Below are 23,143 nucleotides of genomic sequence, written 5' to 3'. Positions count from 1 at the left end.
TGAATCAGTGATTTAAGCTACTCCATTATTAGTGGCACTAAATTTTCTTTTTTCTTGGAATTTACAAAGTTGAGTTGACATCTATTAGGTGGCAGAATCAGAATTTGCTGGTTAAATGCTGATATCTAGCACCTTACCTATCGAAATCTCAAAGCTTCTTAAAATATAATTCTGTAGAGGTTATAAAAAATAAAAATTTCCTAACCAATTTTCTAAGTGAGACAATACATTCAGTTTATTCAGAAATGAGGCAGCCTGATTTTAAAAGGTAAATACTAAAATTTTGGGCAAGATTCACTCCCTACCCCTAAAACTCCCTAACCCAGGGCCCACACTGGCAGGACCCTTTTCTAAAGCAAAGGAAGACCGTCACTTTTTTTTTTTTAGACAGAGTCTCGCTCTGTCTCCCGGGCTGGAGGGTAGTGGTGCGATCTCAGCTCACTGCAAGCTCTGCCTCCTGGGTTCACTCCATTCTCCTGCCTCAGCCTCCTGAGTAGCTGGGACTACAGGCGCCCGCCACCACGTCCGGCTAATTTTTTGTATTTTTAGTAGAGACGGGGTTTCACCGTGTCAGCCAGGATGGTCTCGATCTGCTGACCTCGTGATCTGCCTGCCTCAGCCTCCCAAAGTGCTGTGATTACAGGCGTGAGCCACTGCGTCCGGCTACGATGACTTTTTAAACTCCCCCAAATAGTGTGCTACCCTTCAAAAAAAAAAAAAAAAAAAAAAAACAGAGGCAGAGGGTAAGTCTTAGTATTAAAATAATATGATTATTTTGGAGTGAAAGGCCCTTACAAATCTAGTTTCTTCATTTTATGAATGAGATTCACCCAAAGAAAGCGGTTAAGTGATTTGTTCAGGTTACGCTTTAACCGGAGGCAGAGTTAAGACTTCCTCTAGCCTGCCACTTGCTGGTGTGGCACTCCTGTTCTATACCACATTGTCTTACCTTTCCAGACCTTTAGGGATACAGAGAATTTTAGGAAATTCAGCTGGATACTATGTTGGAGCTGCTTGGAGTTCAGTTTTGAACTCTTCATTGTGGCTGGAGATCTTGCAGCACTCTGTGCTACACAGTCACAAACTAAGGAACCCAAGTAGAGGAAAGAAGAAATGTGCTCATTCCTACACTTATGTCTATAGTTGATACTACTCTGGATTTACAGATGTGGCTTGGGGGGATGTCAACGTGAATGCCATAGAGAGTTGACACATCAGTGATGTCAGGTTTAATTACAAAATGCTCTTAGAACTACTTTTGGTTTGCTGGTCTTGACCTAATGTGTGAGACACACTCCTCCTTTTCTGAAGGATCTGTTTTCATTAGCTCTGCAGCTCCCTCCTGATTTTTTTCACCATAGTTATCTCCCAGTGGTCACTCTTTGCGTTTCTCAGCTTTGCACCCCCAGTATCTTATCTATGTTTGTGGTTAAATAATCAAGGTCACATGACTGCTACATCTTACCAAGTTATGGTTTCTCACCTTTTTCTCTAGTTCTACCTTCCAACTGCCTGACAGGTCATCTCCAATTATCCTTCTGAAGCTGAAACTAATTGTTTCTCCTCCAAACCAATGCCATTTTCCACCTCCAACGCCCTTAGTAATGACACCATTTCCTGGATCCTTAGGTACAAATTCTCAGAGTTAAGTAGTCCATCCCCTTTGACCATCTGCATTTGGTCTCAAAATGCTAATAATTTCCCAGTATGACAACAAAAAGAGCTTTTAAAATGGGAAGGACTGAAATGGAAGGAGCAGGGAGTCAAGGCCAATGAGAAAGTTACCCGAGCCTGTGTGAATGCTTGTGTGATGATATAATCCAGAATGCTCACGGCCTATGAAAAATTACATGGAGGGTCTTTTAAAAACCTATTCCTAGAGGAAGAGAAACAAGGCAAGAACAAACGTGTTTGGGAAGAAAAACTAATAATAATAGATTAAAAAAAAAAAAAGCAACAGAAACTCAACTCCTATCTTGCTTTAGTCTTCTCTAGCTAGGAGAATGATTTTCAAACTGAAAAGGACAGAAGAAAGATAGCAGCCATTAAAGGTCCATTATGTGAGAAAGGTGTGTGAAAGTTGATTATACAAATTGGGTCATTCTTGTTGTAGCCAACTAAATTAGGGTTGAGGGCCAGGGTGAAAAAGCACTCAGGGCACAGAGCAGCTGATCCAAGAATTAACATTTCCACAACCCCTGGTGCTGAAACGGCCTGCTGCAACCCTAAGACCGGTTTTATGTAGTCGCTGCTGAAATGACTTGCCATGACTCTAAAACTGGTTTCACCTACCACCATCATTCACCAGTCAGATCTTGCCAGTTCCCAAGAAATTCTCTAGTGCCAGTGAGCTTTCTTTTAAAATAATATGTAAGATTTCTCTTTCTAATAAAACTCCCAACCTCCTCCTTGTTCTTCAGACATAACAAAGACCACTTGGTCTGTGTATCCCAAATTGCAGTCTTGCTTCCCAAATAAAATGTTAAAGATTCATCTGTGTATTTCTATTCTGACTTCAACAAGTGCAACATAGTATCCAGCAACTTTCGAGTGTTCTATTCAATGAATTACATTTCAAGATAGCAATGATTTTACAGACAAGAACACAGAATACATATGACTTATTTGGAGAAGTCATGGAGATATGGAAATGCCACAAGAATAAACTACGGATGTGTTTACATCACATTCTTCCCTTGAATTGTGCTCTGCTCTGGCTAGACCATTCTCTATTTCTCATGTACATCTTTAAAATTTCAGCCCTTTTCTACATTCTTTTACTATTAATATCCATCACTGCTTTATCAATCAGTGACTTTAATTTCTACACAAAGCTCAAGTTAGAACACATTCTCTAAGACTGCCCAGAGAAATTCCATTACACTTAATTATCAATCATGAACATTTATTGAGAAGTTCTTAGGTATTAGACATGCTAACACCTCTCAACAACCATGTCAGGAAGGTACAATTTAAAAGAGATTTTAATAATTGTATCACCAAGCTGGTTGGGGTTTATAGAACTTAAGTAACTTGCCCAGAGTCACACAGATGATGACTGGTAGAGCCAGAATTTAAATCCTGTGCATCTAGAGAGAGGGTTCATGTTCTTCATCCCATATCCTTATTTCAAACCTACAGTCTTTACTATAGTTACTCTTAGAAGAGTATTTGTATTACTTTGCTTTTGTATATAGTAAGTTATCTCAACTAAATTTTAAGTACTTCCAACATCAGAGATGTAAAATCGTTACATTTCTCTGAAGGGTTTACCTTCATGACCAGTAATTTCCTCTTGGTAACAGTGAAAACATATATAAAATGTAAGTGATTGTAATGATGAAGATAATGTGGATTAAGTAATTTTTAAAGATGTCATATGTTCCAAGGAGACTCGTATGAACCAAAATCAGATGCATGAAATCAGTAAGCCTTTCACTCAAGTTCTTCCTCATCTCCATTACCTTTTTTTCTGGGGTGGGTACTAAAAGGATACTCCTTTTCTAGGGTATTCCTTGGTTTTCTTAATAGAACAATATGATATAATCATATTGAGATTTTTAAAAATGCATTTATAAAATTTACATGTATTTTCTACTCTGTGCAAAGCTTAAGGTTAATTTTAGGGCAGTAGCTACAATGTGGAAATGTTGCACTGAATTGTACTATGTCACTTAGGCATTTTGTTAGCTTGATTTCTCTATGCTTTCAAACTCAATTTGACATTTATGTTCCAGACAGACATGAAAATCATACCCAAAGAATAGCCCTATATTACTTGAGAGAAAGGAGAAAAAAAGTCCAAGGTGTAAGGAGGCCTGTCTTAGCCTTTTCTCCTCCTTTACTGCCTGTATAGGCCAATGTTTTACTGATTGCTGAAGAAAAGTATGAAAATAGATAATAAGAAATAAGAATATTAAAGCAAAGGCAAAAATAAAACAACTTTGGTGATTCTCAAATTCTGAGAGTAAACAGAGAACTCATGTGAACCTGAACCTTTAAGTCCAAGGCAGTTACAACTTGGCTTTTGCTAGACTTGGTTTGAACAAAGAGTGCAACATAATTTAGTGAAGAGCACTGACAACTGGGGAAATTTCTATCTGTGCTTTAATTCTTAGGAGGGTTGTTAATGTCAATCTCTTGATCATGTGATCTGCTCCCTAATTGGGAGTACGATTAGAGATGATCTAATTTTACATTTTAAAATAAGAAAATTTATGTGAAGAAAAGTCAATGGATTTGTCCAATGTCATTTAATGGGAAGGAGTGGTTGTTAATAGTATTACCAGAAATGAATTCTGGCTTTTTGTATTCTTGGTCTAACATTTTTCTAATATACTGCTGTACACTGTAACCTCATCACTGTAAATTATTTTAATGGTTTTTAAAAGAAAAAACTGAAAACACGCTAACTAGAAAATATATGCCATCTAGAAGAGCATGCAGCATATGATTCATACCCTCCCTTTGCTTTGCTCTCTTGTATCACGTGAATTCTCATAGAGGAGGACACTTTTAAACCCTTAAAAGCTAAAGCCTTTCAAAAAAAAAAGAGACCAATTTTGATTCTAAGGAATTGTCCCCAAGTATGCCAAAGAAAACAGCACTGCAGGCCAGGCACCGTGGCTCAAGCCTGTAATCCCAACACTGTGGGAGGCTGAGGCAGGAGGATCACTTCAGCCCAGGAGTTTGAGACCAGCCTGGGCAACATAGTGAGAACCCGTCTCTAAAAGAGAAAGAAAGAAAATAGCCTTGCAAACTGCATAAAATCTTTCTGTGCAAACACTGATGTCAAGGCCAAATGTAAAGCTAGTCTTAATGTAGCACCAACATTTCATACAACCCTAAGAAACAGAGCAGCAAAGAGCAGGGTGCTCTTTTAAAATGAAGGCCCTGACATGCATCAGACATTCACACCAGAAAATAAAAAATTGTTTGTCTGATATCTTTTTTAAAAAATGAGCACTTCATTTACCTGTTTTGTTTCTCTGAAAGTGATGAACTCGCACTGCATGGCTATATGAGTTCCGCTTATGCTCCAAGTGCCTCAAAACTTCCAAAAATCACTGTAAGTTCCCCAAGTTGAGGGAGCCAGACAGGGGGACTTTTGCTATGCCTTTCCTGTTTGATCCTGTCTTAACAAAGGCTTCAAGAACCCTGGATTTTGGAAAACTGGGCAAAGCACTCTCTGAGAAAGAAAAGTGATTTTTATAACATCTTACATTAAAGAATACAATTATTTTCTCTATTGTATTCTTAAATCAGAATGAGCTTTCTAGGGCCAACCTGATTATGTTATGTGCCTGCATAAAATACTTTAATGGTGCACTCAGAATAAAGTCCAAACTCATTACCATAAATTATAACTCCTTCAGGATCAGGCAACTACAAGGCATCTGGCATTCGTCCCTCCTTTGGTACTTTCCTCCCTCCTTTTTGCCCGCCCACCTACCTCCCCACGACTCTGGGCCTGTCTCATCTCCCCTCTTTTTAAAGGGCCTGGGCATGTTGTTTATTCTAAGGAGAAGATACTTTGCCAGGCTGCCCTCCCCTAGCATCATTTAATTGCCACTCACACTCTCAGAATTTCCTCAGGGGAGCTTCCCTAATAGTGCCAAGAGTTTACTTCAACCACAGCCCCTTCCATGGTAATTATGATAATGTGTTTACTTCTCCAAGTCCTCTCCTAGAGGGTGAGCTTCTTCAGGGGAGCAACCTTTTCCTTGTTTGGAGAATTTATATCCTGTAACCGATAGGTGCTTAAATCTGTGTTGTATGAATGTTAATGAACTGGCTTTCTCTTAAAGCTAGTGGTGTTTAATCTGATCAATCTCACACACACAAAAAAGACATTTTTGCTTGTCTTTTTTTTTTTTTGAGATGGAGTCTTGCTCTGTTGCCCAGGCTGGAGTGCAGTAGCACGATCTCAGCTCACTGCAACCTCCAACTCCTAGGTTCAAACAATTCTCATGCCTTAGCCTCCCGAGTAGCTGGGATTACAGGCACGTGCCACCATGCCTGGATTTTTTTTTTTGTATTTTTACTAGAGACAGGTCTCGCCAGTGTTGGTCAGGCTGGTCTCAAACTCCCGACCTCAGGTGATCTGCCCACCTTGGTCTCCCCAAAGGCTGGGATTACAGGCTGAGCCACTGTGCCCAGTCATTTTTGCTTGTCATTTAAATGGAAAAAGGGAAGAACTAAATTCTAAGGGTATTTCAAGTCGGTCATCTCAAATACAGTCAAGGCAGTCATGCGAGGTCATATTTCAAATAAACAGATGTGATCTATTAATGCATTATTCTAATAGGTAACTACTTACATAAATCCCACACAAAGTAGACATTCTATTTTCTGTATTATTACAGGCTTTACAAAGACTAAACTTTTTTTAAGCCTAAATTTTTTACTCTTCCAAAAGTTTTGCAGATTATTCTACTACTTCCAGTAAGCATCTCCAAAATCAAGAAAGAGTAAAAGTAATTCACATAATCATTTGTTAATTCCAGAAAGTAATCAAGGCAGAGAAGTGAAAAATTGTTATACATTTTAATGGTCTCATGGTATAAAGAGAAATGTAATAATGATAATTATACTTTGAAGCCAAGAGAATATTGAGAGGAAGAAACCCCATGTTAAGGCTATCCTGTAAAAATGCACTCCATACTTATTTCCTTTAAATGGTAACAAATCTAACCCAAAGCTTGACTTAAGAGTTAAACTTTAATACTTGTTTATCAAAATTTAGTTACATGTACTGGTATTACTCATACATTCTCCAAACACTGATTATTGTATACATGTAGTTTTTAAAAAGCATGTTAATGATCAAGTAGGCTTTACTCCTAAGGTGCAAAGTGGTTCAACATATACAAATCAATAAATGTGATTCACCATGTAAACAATTAAAAACAAAAAATATATGATCATCTCGATATACACAGTAAAATCTTTCGATAAAATCCAACATCTCTTTCTGATAAAAACCCTCAAGAAACTAGACATTATGACCAAGTCTTCAAAAGCAATTGCAACAAACCAGAAATTGACAAGTGGGACCTAATTAAACTAAAGAGCTTTTGCACAGCAAAAGAGACTATCAACAGAGTAACCAGACAACCTACAGAATGGGAGAAAATATGCACAAACTATGCATCTGACTAAGGGGTAATATCCAGAATCTGCAAGAAACTCAACAAGCAAAAAACAAGTAACCCCATTAAAAAATGGATGAAAGACATGAACTGACACATCTAGAAATGAGACATACAAGTGGCCAACAAATATATTAAAAAAATACTCCATCACTAATCATCAGAGAAATGCAAATCAAAACTACAATGAGATACCATCTCACACTAGTCAAAACGGCTATTACTAGCCAAAACAACAGATGCTTGGGAGGCTGTGGAGAAAAGGGAATGCTTATATACTGTTGGTGGGAATGTAAATTAGTTCAGCCACTGTGGAAGGCAGTTTGGAGGCTTCTCAAAGAACTAAAACAGAACTACCATAAAACCCAGCAATCCCATTACTGGGTATACATCCAAAAGAAAAAAATCTTTCTACCAAAAAGACACATGCACTTGCATGTTCACTGCAGCAGTGTTTATAATAGCAAAGACATGGAATCAACCTAGGTGCCCATCAACAGTTGACTGGATAAAGAAAATGTGGTACATATACACCATGGAATACTACACAGCCATAAAAAGAATGAAATCATGTCCTTTGCAGCAACACGGATGCAGGTGGAGGCCATTATCCTAAGCAAATAAACGGAGGACCAGAAAACCAAATATCACATGTTCTCACTTGTAAGTGAGAGCTAAACATGGACATAAAGATGGCAACAACAGACACTGGGTACCACCAGAGAGGGGAAGGAGGCAGGGGGAAAGGGTTGAAAAACTAACAATTGGGTGCTATGTTCGGTTCCTGAGTGACAGGATCACTCATACCCTAAATCTCAGCATCACATAATATACACAGGTAACAAACCTGCACATGCACCCCCTGAAACTAAAATAAAAATTACAATACAAAAGAATAAAATGTTAAAAGTGCATGTTAATTTTTAATCACATTCAGAAACTTTAAAGGATCTCTTTAAAAAACGTTTAGAGCAAATCCATCACTGTGCCAAAAGAGCCACCCAGGGAAGCTCTCAGGATTAGTCAGTCTTCTGTATGCTCCCCACACAGTATTAAGGATCTAAGCCTGAAGGTACTTTAACCAAACTGGTGTATAAAAACACCATACAAAACCTTGCACTGGCTTAAAAGTCAGTACAGAAATTAATGTTCAGACTGTTGCAGAAAGGAATGAATGGACAAGGCCAAACATAACAACACAAAGACACCACGTGGGGCTCACACAGCTGCTGCATCATGCTAGACAGGGACTAGACAGAGATAGGGGGCCTTAGATAAGTTTAGCGATTAACTATAGTAGATTTATGTCATGACATAAAGAGAAGTTACAACAGATAGATAAATTTCCCAAACTTTACAAAATCCCCTTTCCATCAGAAATACAAAATTTTCAATTCAAGAGGTCAAAATATAATTTGTCCTGTATTTCCAGTGACTCATCTGCTTTCCCAATATTTAATACAGTATGCATAAAATACGCTTCTATTAATACAGACAACATGTAGCTCAAAACAAACACTACAGTGACAGAAACAGTATGATGAAAATATCACTATCATGAATTGGGTGATAGGCAAAGGGTCTAAGATAATTATGTTTAAGTGTTCAGAACATCTATGTATTTCTGCAGCTTCAATTACTCAGAAGTATTTGAAAAGTTCATCTGTACGCAAACTACAGCAGCTGACATCTATAATTGGGGATATAAAGAAGACCAGAATGTTACCGGTTTCTTATAGATCCTTCCAAAGACAATCTCAAAAACCAGACATACAGGGCAATGAACTAGTTATATGGAGCTCTGAAACTAATCAAGCCATATTTGATAGAATTAGATTTGCTTATTATGAGTTTTACATAAGAAATACTGAAATAATAGATTAAGTCATTTATCTGATGTCATGAAATTTGAAATGAAAATAGATTCACCTGATGCTATGAATACTGAGAAAAATTATAGGACCAAATGAGACATTATTTTCGTTTAAGTGTTTGTGGGTAAACTGCTTTGAGATCTGAATTTGGATTTTAAAATGTGTTTTTCTTGAAGTTATAGCTTTGTAAAGTGAGTTTATGAAGTCATAACTTTGTAAAGTGAGTTTACAAAGTTTGCCTTGTAATGTTAAATACATTCTCAAGCCTCCTCTCCTGTATCATAACTATTTAAAAAGTAGAATAGTACTAAAGAAAAGCAAATTTTTTTGAATACTATGACTTTAGGAACCTCTTTACTGTTTTGCTGAGTCTATTCTTGATTCTAGCAAAAATTATATGGGTATTTCAATCTGGGTGCTCTTTTTTAGTTCATTTTGTATCTAAGCAAACATGCCAAATAAATAATGTGGCCAATGAACTCACGATAGTCTCTGATCAGTTCAGTTAAATTTTAAAAGAATGAACACAATCTCTAGAAATAACTAAGAAGCTACTTTGTTCTGTTCTATTAAGTTCCTTTACATTAAAGAACTAGTGCGGTTAGTCTCTAGTGTACTAGAATAATAGTACTTTCACTAAATACACAGGGATGTATAATTATAAAATATGCAGTATACATGATATGTAGTATATATTGCGATATATACATAAAACGTATATCATAATAATGTGGGACACATGAGTGATATCAGACTTAGAGGATACTAAAAGCTAATCACTATGATCTCAGGTCTTTTCTAACTTATAAACAAGGATGTTTCCTGATTTCATATTATGCTTACCGCATGGAATCACAACTGTGAAATATACTGGAGTTTTCAAACTGTGTTCTACAGAGCTCAAGGGGAGAAAAGAGCAGCAGAGGAGCAAGGGAGGTAGGATTTAAGAGCTTTGCACCCTCACCCAAATCTTACTCCCTCCACATTTATGCGAGACCTCAAAATATAAAACTGTTAGGTTTGGAGTTGAAAAGTAGAGATCTGCCACTAACATGCACTCGTTACTGGAAAACAAGGAAAGCACCAGTTTAACATTAAAAAAGATATTCAATATTTCAAAGAGTTCATGACACTTGTATCTCAATCCTTCAGTGATCTGTGTGAACCAATTATAAAGCTATACATGTCCAAACATATTTTTGCAAATTATATGCAAAGAAAATGACCAGTAGTGTCTAAAATAGATTTAGAGACAAAGAAAAAGAAAAACAAAAGGAAGCATTATCCAATAGAGAGTTTCTGATGCTCACATCCTTTCTGAGATCCACATCACAATCACAGCCCTGCTGCCTGGGGCAGACTGGGTTGTCGTGGGTGTGACACACATAGACCAATCACATAATCTCTAAGCAATCTAAAGTGAGTAAATAATAAGTAAGGCAATGAGAAGCTGATGCAGAAGCTGCAAGGGCACCTAAAAAGGAGCTAGGAGGCAGAATTGAGGCCACAGAAGGGGAGCATTGGAGGCCAAAGCTCTTGGAAAGCAGAATCCATTTAAGTAGGGGATACAGAGTAAGAAACAGAAAAGAATCAGAAAAGAAAACAGAAAAGAAGGTAAGAATGCAAAAGAGAACAAACCAGATGCAAAGATTTCCTGTAAAACAGAAATGCACAGAGAGAGCAGGACATAGCAACAGTCCCCTGGAATTGCCTCAGTTCCTGATAATCTCCTTGTTGAAGGAGGTTAACCTCCTATTGAAACAAGGAGGTTATCTTTACTTACAAACAAAACCAAATCCTTTTTCTTAAGATACTCTGAGCCTCAGTCTCTTTTCCTCACAACCAGGACTTAATTAGAACTACTATTAATTATCTAAGCCCAGGTTAAGGAGAAACTGACACAAACATTATGCGGTCTTAAAAAGCTACATATAGCAGGAGAGTTTTCAAATGCGCTGAAACACCCTTAGGTAAGCCAGATATTGTATCATTCATCACGTTTACATTTACACGAATTTACTTGGTTGTCAGGATTAAGCCACACTAACAGCATAGTGCAACAAATCAAATTGTCTGTGTTTTAACCACTTAAACCCCAATTTTAAAAACCTGGGTAGATATTACCCAATTTGGCTAAACAGTTTCCTTTACAGACTTCTTAACAAACTATGTTACCTCAGAACTTAATGTTACTTATGCAGGCCAGCATGAAAAAAAAAAGATAGACTAGAAGCATTTATTACCCCAGCAAAGGCAAAGTAATTCTTAAGAAGTTGTTATAGGAACAGAATGGAAAGATTATACAGTCTCACTATTCTTAAATAATTATGACAAATACATTAATAATCTTAAGTCTGATTTGATATTATATACTCTAGAGAAGAGGTTACTCAATAGCGGCTGAAGGCCATTATCTAGCTTGCAGAAGTGTTTGGGTTGGCCTGCAATATTTGCTTAAAAATAATTAAATTAGTTGATAGAACTTTAAAAATCGAGAGATAATACATATAAAATCTGAAATCTCTGGCTTCTCCTGAAATACCAGAAGATTTGCCTGAATGGGTGCATCACTTCACAAGTCAACAAAGGATTGTAGCTGAGTAGGTTAGTTAATCCCATTAGATGGGGCCAGGGCAGTCCAGTTTCTTCTGATTCTCCCCAGTTGTCCGCTCACTCTATGAGTATTTTAGCTGTAACCTCTGCTCTAGAGATAGGAGACTTATAAATATCACCTCACATCAACATGTGATATAGTAACTATTAATTTATAAAAGGCAGTACTGCTTTGCTTAAATAAGTTGATGGCTATGGAACTATGAAATATTTCAGAATTTCTAGTCCAAATTCTGTTTTGGATTTAATGGCAGTTAAAAATAGATCTAACTTGGCACTCCCCAAGCCTTTTACTTTGCCATGCTCTCCTTACCTTTTCTGTCTGGCTTGAGGTTCCTATCCACGGGGGGTGGTTCACAGTCTGCAACAGGAACTGGCCTTCTGGGAGGGGTTTTTGGGCTGGATCTGAAGCCCATATGAGCAGGAGGAGGAACTTGCATTCCAAATGAGGAAAAATCAAATGTTCCTGGAGTCATTGGCACATAATTGGCTTCTTGAATTGGTTCTGTAAAACTGCTGGAATGTTGTCGTGGTGGTGAATTGGGATTCATTGGGACGTAATTTTCATCCAGTTCTTCACTTGAAACACTTCCCACTGTCAACACATTTTTGACTTTCTAAAACACATATATATTTAGTTTAATAAAAACTCTTGTTACACATGAAAACACAATTGTAAGTCAAACCCATTCATATGGATCTCAGCATACTTTTATTTCATGATATCACTTAGTCCCATGGCACTAATTATGAAGATTTAGACAATGAAATACACTTGATGATGCCAAGGTCAATTATACTTACAAAGTGGTTATGGAAGCCTTCAAGTGAACTAGATCTATCACTTGGAAATGTTCGTGGAATATCATAGCAGTCTTGAGAACTAGCATCTAAAATAAAGAACAAACTATCAACATTTCTTCCCATCTTTGCCAGCTGTCAGGGTCACTGGGATGACCTATTCTCTTTCTCTCATCATACATATGCAGACACACATGCACACACATAGATTTTAAAAAGGATGCTCATAGAATTGTATCTTGAATCGGCATATTAAACCACTAGAAAATGCAGACACTCACTCCTATGCTAACCAACACCAATATCTAATTTTGAGTGTGAGTGAATGTCTAAGTCTGGGATAAGATAGGTTATCTAAAGATGAAGAGAAACACCTCTATTTTCTCATTGTTTGCACCACCTTGGGCCTAACTTACATCTCACTAACTAGGTTATACAGTCACTTCAAGAAAGGAGTTAGAAATTGTTATTGAATGGTGAAATAAGTACTGATTTAAGTAGTAATCACAAATACATTAAATATTTATCTTCTTGGAGATAGCTGGGGAAAACTCTACCACAAAATATAGAAATTTTAGCACATAGTATTTAGAATATGTGCATTAAAAACTTTAGCTTTCTATTTTTAGGACTTTGAGAATCTCAGAGAATCACCCAGACTCATTTTCTCTTCTCCTCTCAAGGTCTGTAACTTTTGGTTCAGACTCTAGGAGACAGTATAGGAAAGTATACTCACTAACAGTGAAGTAGTAGTGATAAGGGGAAAGAAGATTCAGCTCTTTAAACACAAGTAAAAATCAAAGAGAAAGCAGAATGGCTTGACTAGAACAGAATATCACCTGTCAGACACAACACAAAAACTGCTTATATAGGAAGGAAGGAACTAGAGCCCAACAGATGTGACTTAGAAGCGGCCATAATGGCACACAAATACAGGAAAGGGTATGACTCGGAGAGGCTTTGTGGCTGGTCCATTTCCTGCGCTTCTGTCCCAACAGAGGGCCTATCTACCCAGGATTATAGAAAGTGGGAGAGAGAAGGGCACACTTCCTGAGGCAGGAAGGCATTACTAAGGCCATACTTCTTCAGGGGTGAGAAACTCCAACTATCTTTCCCTTCTAGCAGAGCATGAATGCACATATACCCTTCCAGGTAACTGTAGAGCTGGAAAAAAATGGACTGTATTTTGTAGCATAATATATTTAACTACATTTAAAAGAACAAATATTCAGAAAAATCGATTTTCTATCATTAACCTCTAATAGAGAAGAAGTCAACTAGAGCTGACCTTTTCGCAATTTGTTTAAATCCACAGTGGAAATGGTATTACTACGTGATGGCGGCATCCCTGCTGTAGGGATACAGTAACTACTGTCAGTGTCTGAGGCGGTGCGTGGGATACTACACGTTTCCACAGGAGATCGGTCATGAGCTGGATGTGGTTTCGGTGGCCGAGGTGGAGGAATATCTGGAATAGTGTCTAGCTTTGATGTCTGTCCCAAGGTTCCTTCTGGAAATGTTCGTGGAATCTGATAAGTATTACCAGGTGTTGGAGGAATGTCATAACTAATAGATACATGCCTCATTTGAGTCTCTACACTCGATGTCCCAGAAGGGGTATTAAAAACATAGAGTTCTCCATCTGCTTCAGTACTTGACGGAGACACCTTTGGTAACACATCATGGGAATAACTCCTGGGCAGGTTATAAAGGCTGGAGTCAGCTGAAGCACATGTGGCACGTGAAGGTGGAGAGTCGTATATCATTTGCTGCTGAAAAAAGCCATTCATTCCATGTTTGCTCTGGGAGGAAGCAGGATTTTTATGAGAAGGGACGTTATCATTGCAGTCTGTTTCAGAAGAGGTGAATTTTGCAGAATCAGCATGTGTTCTAAATAAAAATTGTTAATGACAGAATAAACAAGGTGAAGACTAAGAATACATTTTTTATAAACATAGCTTAGCAATCAAAAGATAGGGCTTTTCTCATTAGATTTTTTGTGTGATCCATAGGATTTAAAGCACAAATGTTCTTTAGCTTTTATGATTATACACCAGACAACAAAACCACCACCACAAAACCAACAGAAGCATTCTCTCTAATTCTGTCCTATATCTGCCCACACCCCCAACTCCACCTATTAAATTTGCACATAAAAACACAACCCCTGAAGCACTGGAATTAAACATTACAAAACTCTGGGAAAGGTAAACGATTAATGCATAGACACAAGGAAAAGCATTTCCTCTGAAGAGCATGCAAAAACCTAGTGCTAGTACAGTTTATATAGTTGATCCATTGGTCTTAAACCTCCCCGTGGCAAATTTGCTGTTCTGTAAAATTAAAAGTCTAATGATTACTTGGTATTGAATAAGGTCAATGTGACTTACAAGAAGGTGACATCTAATTGTTTTTCACATATCTTCCTTTCCACTACTTTTCTTTAACAAACATTTAGCCAACATTAAAGAGGATGGAAATACATGATACAGAGTTAACGAACTCCAAACAATAACTCACTTTGAGAAATCTCATTAAAGTACATTTATGTACATTTTCAGTCTCTGCATTTTGAGGTATCACAAAATTTGGGTATATGACAAGATGAAGCTAACAACACAAGCACACTCTCACTTCCTTAATGCTAAACAAGATACCTGAACTACTTCTGCATGTTATCCAAAGTCCTGTAGGAATTTAAACAATATTTCTTTAAATAACTATGATTTTTTTTTAAGGGCTTACCTTTCCTGACTTCTTAGTAACATCTGGCACTATGCATAGTAAAGTCTCCCCCTTTACTATGAGAAAACCCACACTGTGCCATATTGTGCTTTTGTTTTCTCCATCTTAAAAACATCTTAAAACCCTCCATTTTAAACCCTTCTCCCTCGCTGATTACTTTCTTGTTTCACTTACTGGCCCCTTCCTGTCTCTCTCCCAGCATATGGCCAACAGAGATTAGTCCTAACCTTTTACCACACATGCTATTAGAGATCATCCTCCTTTTTCAGAACTTCATTTTCTTCTCTGAATGCTGACAACTTCCATCATCTTATCAAATTCCATGTCCCATGTTCTCAAACTAATATTTCTACTTGGTTACTCCAGTATTACCTTGCTTGTGTGCCTCAAACTGAAATCCATTTACTTAAGTTGACTGCTTTTCTGGCTTGCACTGAAAAAAATGACTTTATCCAGATTCCCTAGGCTCAAAACACAATCAGCTTGATTCCTTCTCTTTGATCTCCAGTCATGTAGGCATCGAGCCCTTCTTCTTAGCTGCGTACTTATTCCCTTGCTCTATTCCCATTGCCACAATCCCAAGTTCAGGTCCCTGTCCCTGCTGAGATCTATATGACTGAACCCTCCTTAGTGGAATTTCCTCTACTCTCTGCCTCTTTCAATCTATTCATGGGGCCAGACTTCCATAAAATCAATATTTTCAAAACATAGTTGTTATACCACTCACGTATTCAAGAGAAAAACCTAGTAAGGGCCCCTACAGGGTGTGGGAACTATAAGGCCTCACACGAATCCACGCGACACTGAGGCTACTAATAACCTGGCTCCACCTTCTCCATCCTATCCTCTAAGACGCTCTCCTCCTCATTATCTTCCTCCCACCATGCTCACTCACATCTTTCCTTTCCCTCAAGCTATTTTTGCACAAATTACTAATGATTTTCTTCTCTTCTCTCACCAACTAGGTGTAGTTCACATCCTATTCTTCCTATGAAGCTTTTGTTTTCTCCATCTTAAAAACACTTGCACTGTCCCTTTGTGGAATTTCTAATGCGCCTATGCATATTCTAAAATTTGTACTTCATTTAATTCAAATGCAGAGTTAAGAGAAGCTAGAGGAATTATGAGTAATAAGTAAAGCTCCTTGCTCTGACTAGCTTACAGTTAGTGAAGAATAAGTAAAAACATCAAGCCATTTCTAACACTGTGATAAAACAAGATATGAAGGCGTAACTGGGATACTATAAAAACCCAGAAAGATATTTAAGCTAACTTGGGAGTTTGAGAGGAATGCTTCCTAGAGGAGCACATTCTAGCCAAAGTCTTGCAGAACAAACAAGAGTTTGCAAGGCAACTCTCGTATATTATCTTCATCTCTAAATATTTAATGCTTGCATGTTTTCACTTAACTCTTACTTGTAAACTCCAAAGGTGACTATATCTGAGTAGACTCTATTTTATATAGTTTGTACCTTCATAGCACCTAGCATAATATTGGGCACATAGTGGTTACCTCATAAATATTTGCTATTTATCTGTCACTTTTGTAAAATATAGATAGCAAAATACATCTGGGTGATGATTTTGAGCATAAGTTGTACTGCAAGAGGAAAGCTGTGATACCAGTGAAATTATGAAATACACTATATAAAAATAAAATATAGAACTGTCACTCGGCTGTTGGCTTCTAAAAGTTGCTACTGAAAATAATTGTGAACTTTTATAAAATAAAATATTAGTTAGTAGCATAGGTAACAAAGTTGCCAGTGTATAATTTTTAAATACTCACAGCAAACAAGCAAAATCAAGTTAGAATTTGATATTAACAAATGTTGATTTATAAATTTTTTTCTGCTCTTACAGGTAAAATCCCATTACAACAAATACATAGAAATCCAGCTTTGGAATGAATGTGAGCTGTTTCCATCATCTCAGGGCATGGTTCAGAGAAACTATTTTGTGAATCTTAACATATTCTACATCAGAATTTTTGAACAAGTACTTTGTCTGATCCCAGTCCAGCAATAATTACTTTCTGCATTTAAAAAAATCTTTTTGTCATAAAATAATGCTTACAAAATATAATAATCTTGTTTAAAAAAACATTTTTCATGTCTATCAAGAAATATACTCTCTATCCAGACCCCAGCTGATTAATACATAAATAAAATATACTTAATTGACTGGTATCACTAATTGTCACATAGCTATTAATGGCAGAGACTGGCCTCTCAATCATTTTTCTGCTCCTTTTAAAAACAGTAAAACAATTGCTTCTTGACTCTTTACTGCTTTCAACATCAAGGAACAAGGAGGATCCAATTAAAATGCCTTATAGCTTAGAAGAGGAAAGGGACGTGGGGGCAGGGAAGGAGATGGTAGAGAAACTAAGAATTTGGGACAGGTTTGATGATTCCTTCAGTCAAGCGCTGTACTCCATATACTTCTTTCTACTTAAAAATTTGTAAAGGGAGGCCAAGTGCAGTGGCTCACACCTGCAATCCCAGTGCTTTAGGAGGCTGAGGTGGGAGGAATACTTGAGCCCAGGAGTTTGGGGTTACAGTGAACTATGAGTGTGCCACTGCACTCCAGCCTGGGCAACAGAGCAAGACCTTGTCTCTTAAAAAAAAAAAAAAAAAAAACCAGAAAAAAAGAAAAAAAGGTTAAAAAAAAAAAGGGTAAGCTCTGCTTCTGCTTCATTGCTAGATATGAAGACTAAAAGTTTCATAATTTTTTAGGAATATATTTGATCAAATTTCACTAACATCCAATTTGTATATTCCATGGAATTTGCTATATCGGGATTTTACCTGTATGATTAATTTCTCACACAGATCCAAAACCACCACAACACACTCACTGCAATGGAATCGTTTTGCTTTCAAAATCTTCTAGTAGAAGGTATTCCTCTCCTTCTTCAGAAACAAAAGATGACCCTTGGCTGGTTTATAATCACATAAGAAATGGAGCAAGATCACCATTTATAAATCAGTGAAATCTGTTAAGCAAGTAATACTGTGAGTCTGTAACAAAGACTACAAAATAGTAGACAGACTTCCAAAAGAGCCTTGTAGGGAAAACTGCTCTTTGTCAAAGATGGCAGAGATTGTGTCTCTTCGATACAATCTCCTGAATATCAGATATCAATAGGGGAATGTAAACCTGAAATATAAAGCCTAAACATATGCCTATACAGATGGTTTCTTTCAAGCCTGCAAGTCAAAATTTAAAAAGTTTAAAAGGTAAGAATCTTAATGTGTACACACATACATACGCCTCTATGTCTCTCTCACACGGGCATGTATAATTTACCTGGTGGGTTCGGGTTTCTTGCTTTGACAGTTGATGAGCAACAGGTAGTCTTGAGGATCCTCCTGAATGCCAAGAGTTTCCAGGTGTGGTGGAACATTGATTAGCTGATATGGAGGAGGTAGAGTAGCAGAGGATGAATCCGCCTGGGTGGATGGTGGTGCTGTATTTATAGCTAAAGGTAAATCAGCTGGTGCTTGTAAGGAGCTGCCAGGTGGCTTTACAGGATCTGCAACACAAAGTTTAACTATCACGTCTACCACAGTTAAAGAATTTTTGGAAAAACAAAGCTACTTTGGAGACAAATTGTTTCAACACACAAAAACAGAATAAATCATGGCAATGTCAGCTAAAACAACACTACCTAAATGGCGACCTTTATACAGCAAGTATTTTTTATTCTTGTCAAAGAGATCTAAAGAGTAGGACTCCCTATATATTCCCGCTCCTCTAAAAAAGCCACGGCTAACCTTGCCTTGAACAGTCTTCAGTTTTGAGGCTACGAGAAGGAAGCTGTTCTACAACCTTAGTTGAAGAGAAAGATACCTTAAAACTCCATAATAAAGTGCTTCCCGAGCCAACCCAACCTTCCAAGGAGACCCATTTAATTACACAGTTTCTTTTTCTTTTTTTTTTTGAGATGGAGTCTCGCTCTGTCGCCCAGGCTGGAGTGCAGTGGCGCGATCTGGACTCACTGCAAGCTCCGCCTCCCGGGTTCACGCCATTCTCCTGCCTCAGCCTCCGGAGTAGCTGGGACTACAGGCGCCCGCCACCACGCCTGGCTAATTTTGTATTTTAGTAGAGACGGGGTTTCACCGTGTTAGCCAGGATGGTTTCGATCTCCTGACCTCGTGATCCACCCGCCTCGGTCTCCCAACGTGCTGGGATTACGGGCCTGAGCCACCAGGCCCGTGGTCCTGTGAGTAGCAGGGTCAGCTCTTTACCCTGTGTTTATTTCGATGATCATTCTTTTCTACCTCTTAGCAGACTAGAGAGAATTACTTCTAATTCTGGGATGGTGAAAATAAAGTCTATTCACGTTCAAGGAAAGAGCTTCTTTAAGGCATCACCTCTTCCCTCAGCTCATAACTTTATTTGCCATGTAGTGGATTTTTGTAGTATTTTCATGAAAAGAGGCCCAGCAAGTAAAGTAGTAATTTATTATTCCCTTAACTATGTTTTGAGAGAAATACGAAAAGAGCTAAATTGTACAGAATGAAGCAATTGAAAACCAGGTGAAATTCTAGAATAAAATCCCGCTGTAGTCACTGCCATAACCAAGTATATTAAAGGCCCAAAAAAAAATGCTCTGTTAGTCTGGTTAGCCATAGAAGGCCATAAATAATCCAGAAAAAGGCAAATGTTCATACATGAATAAATCTGTTCAAATTTATATTGTTATTTATATTATTACAGAACAGAAAAGGCTGGGTTGAAACTGAAGCCTCTTCAGTTCCCGTGTGGTGGCCTCGTATTCAATCCGTGAGGTTGGGGGGCCTGTTAGAAGGACCCCATCTCGCTTTGCTGGAAGTTTATTTTTCTTCTTTTCCTTTTTTGCCCAATAAATTCCGTTCCCCTCAAAGTGTCCTTGAATGTGTTCCTAATCCTTCCAGGTCATGTGACAAAAACCCAGTTTTAGTTGAACTAAGAACAAAATTCTGCATCATTTTTGGTGCCCAAATGTGGGGCATGAGAAAGGGTAAGATGCAAACCAAAAAATCTTTTTACCTTTCATTTCTAAGCCTTTTTGTCCTCAGACTTCTGAGGGTAGAGTAAATTACGCCTCCCCACTCCTGTCACTCCCAGGGATCGAGAATGTCGGCCTTTTCCTCCTTTTTTTGAGATACACAGTGGTGGCTAAGGCCAAAAGGCCTTTGCGCAGCGGACTGGCCAGCATTCCCCACCATGTCTCTCTCTTAGTAGACACTGAGAGACCTATTTGCATAAGAATGAGAGGTTCTTCATCAGGCATCTTTTTCTTTTTTCCACCCTGTTAGCAATTAACACAGCCTTGCATTTAAGCTGTCTTCCTCTTCTCCACCAGGTCTGGAGTTAACTTTAAAGCGAGGCCCTTTTTTTTTTTGCAGATGTTCTACTAGACTAGGAATAAGGATAACTGTTTCTTTCTCTGTAAAGTTTTAATTATGAAAAAGGATTTGTGAGGTTTGTCTTAAGCTTTAGCCAATCTGCTGTGCTTTGCATGTCTTTCTGTATGGTCAGTAGCAAACTTTGCTGCAGGCCTCCATCTTGTTTTACGTCCTTGGAAGTGTGACCTATAAACATGTAGCAATGCTTTCTTTAGCCTCTGCCATTTTACAGTGGCGGCCCAGGCTCAATCCTGGCTTAGGCAGAGTCCTTTCTGGTTTGATATATATGTGACTTTTGCTATTTGTTTATTCTCTTCCTCTCCACGAACTGCCTTGATTTTCCTTTTCTGAGCCTTTAGTAAAGTTTGAAAGCCAGAAATACTGACCACTTGGTGCAGTTAAAGTTGGACAAGGAATTTAAAAGAATTTTCTTAAACAGCACTCAGCTTAATTAAAAATGGATATCCAAATTATAGGTATATTTAAAAGGCCTTTATGTTTTTCTCTTCCTGGATCTTGCTTTGCTGGAAAAGGGTTTTTTCTAGTCACCTGAATTATTTTTCTCCATTTTGCCTTGCCACCCTTAATGCTTGCATGAGAAGGGACAGACCTCTGTTTTCCTCATGAAACCCCAAGAATTAAAAGTGAATAGATCTCTCTCAAAATCTGTTTTTGCCTCCCAGTTATGCCTGCTTATTAGGCCTTAGAAGCTGCATGTTTTCCTAACCCTGTCTCTTTATGGGCTCAACCCGGAGGCAAATCATCCAATTAGGAAGTTGGCAAACGAAAAACTTGTGGTTACTGGGTTTTCTTCTGCCTGTCTGTGTAGTTATATATGTGTTGTTATATGTGATGTCTATAAAAAGAGCTCTAATTAATTATAGAGAAGGATAGGTGCTTGGATCAAATATTGAAAGGGAAAATAAAAGCTGTGGTACTTTTTAGTTCACGTGACTTTAATCTTTGAGACATAGAAACAGCCTAAAGATCATTGGTAAAATGCAGATGTCAAAATGTAAATTTTTGCCTGGGGTTAAAGGATTATTTTGAATTTGATAAGATAAAGCTAAAAGTTCAAACAAGTTGTGAAAGGATTGTAAAAATTAATCTTGCAAAATAAATTCCAAGTGTGAACATATAACTAAATTTAAAAGGGTATAATATGGTTTTTCTGTAAATTGAGCACTGAAATAAAAGCACAATAAGGTACTCTTAAGGCACTAATCTCTTTGGCAAAAGTTTTAAGGGGTTATAAAAGGTTTCTGCTTTTCCAAAAATTTCTGAGTCATCATTTTGGCAAAAGAAATAACTTAAGGTAATCTGGAATTCTATTTCATAATATCAAGTGCTTTAACCCTCTAACATAATTAACAGACTTCCCAAAATCAAACTTCAGTTTCAAAATTGTCTTTGCTGACACCTGGCTTTTTGGATGCTACAGAGGGCCCCTGGAGCACCCAGAAGAGAGATAAACAGAACTATTTGACATGTTTAGGTACATGGGATTGCCAAAATGATGTTTAATCTTCTTCAGGTTATATCTTAGGGAATATTATTATATGTTCCAAAATTGTATGGGATTTCTAAAATTCTAATACCTGAGTATATGCTATCAATCACAATTAAGGTTGTTATGTTATTGTAAACCAGAGATAACCAAATTTCTTTTTCAATTGTGTTTCTGACTGTAACTACCCTGACATTTCATTACTCACAGACAATTGTCTTGTTTTGATCCTCTTCAAAAGATGGCTTATAATCAGCTACAGAACTTTGACACGTGCTTTCAAACGTAGGTTTCTGATAACTTGGGAGATTGTGACATTGGAATACAGGAAAAATGTACACAACTCATGGAGAGCTGAAATGTTCACAAATATCAAGCAAAACAAGTGTTAACTAAATGGACTGAACTAACAGAAAACTGAGGTAACCTTTTTGACTTTTGCCTGGAACACTGCTGATCCTTGTTTATCAGACTCCAAGGACACTTATTTTGAGCTATTCACAGCCTTTAATAATTGAGTAAGGTATAATCCTGTGAACAAAGTTTGGAGCATATTTGTCTCTCTGCCTCTCTTCTCCAGAATTTGGGAACTAGTTGTGAGTATTCTTAACTTATGGCAATATGATTGTTTGCATCAGTGCAATAAGAATCCGTTTTCTTTTGCAACAGGATGCAATTGGAGAAACTGGTTGTTTTACCAAGGCTTTGACTGGAAGGGTATGCTTCCCTTTAAGGAGTCAAGCTCTACTTGCAGAGCCGAATAAAGCCCCTTGGGAAAATTGGCCTCATAGCTCATCTACACAGTCCTGTACAGGGTTCCTAACCTGTGGTGAGTAGAGAATGTCACTTTCCAACAGGCCCGGGAACCATGTTCTTGGGATCTCAAGAAGAGTGGAGTTTACCCAACTTACAGGTATTTGAGGGTACAAACTCATGGGTGGACTTGGCTTTAGAAAGTCCTATCTGAGATTCCTTGTGGAACCGAGTTCCATCAAAGTCAATCTAAAAGGCCTATGTTAAATTAATTATTCGGGCTGGGCACAATGGCTCACACCT

At 37.8% G+C, this 23,143-nt stretch overlaps 1 protein-coding gene across 1 annotated transcript in view; it reads right to left on the bottom strand.

Moving 5' to 3' along the window:
• GAB1 (GRB2 associated binding protein 1) overlaps nucleotides 1-23,143 on the bottom strand; it is a 136,351-nt gene that overhangs the window by 16,986 nt on the left and 96,222 nt on the right. Inside the window, exons 3-6 of the mRNA XM_017854908.1 lie at nucleotides 18,497-18,722; nucleotides 13,728-14,329; nucleotides 12,443-12,528; nucleotides 11,952-12,255 (exon numbers count right to left, since the gene is read on the bottom strand). Of these exons, the coding sequence (XP_017710397.1) occupies nucleotides 11,952-12,255; nucleotides 12,443-12,528; nucleotides 13,728-14,329; nucleotides 18,497-18,722 (1,218 nt within the window). The remainder of the gene's footprint in view (nucleotides 1-11,951; nucleotides 12,256-12,442; nucleotides 12,529-13,727; nucleotides 14,330-18,496; nucleotides 18,723-23,143) is intronic.

Source organism: Rhinopithecus bieti, unplaced genomic scaffold, assembly GCF_001698545.2.
Source record: "Rhinopithecus bieti isolate Rb0 unplaced genomic scaffold, ASM169854v2 scaffold_39317, whole genome shotgun sequence".
Lineage (NCBI taxonomy): Eukaryota > Metazoa > Chordata > Mammalia > Primates > Cercopithecidae > Rhinopithecus > Rhinopithecus bieti.
This window is presented reverse-complemented; position numbering and strand designations above follow the sequence as displayed.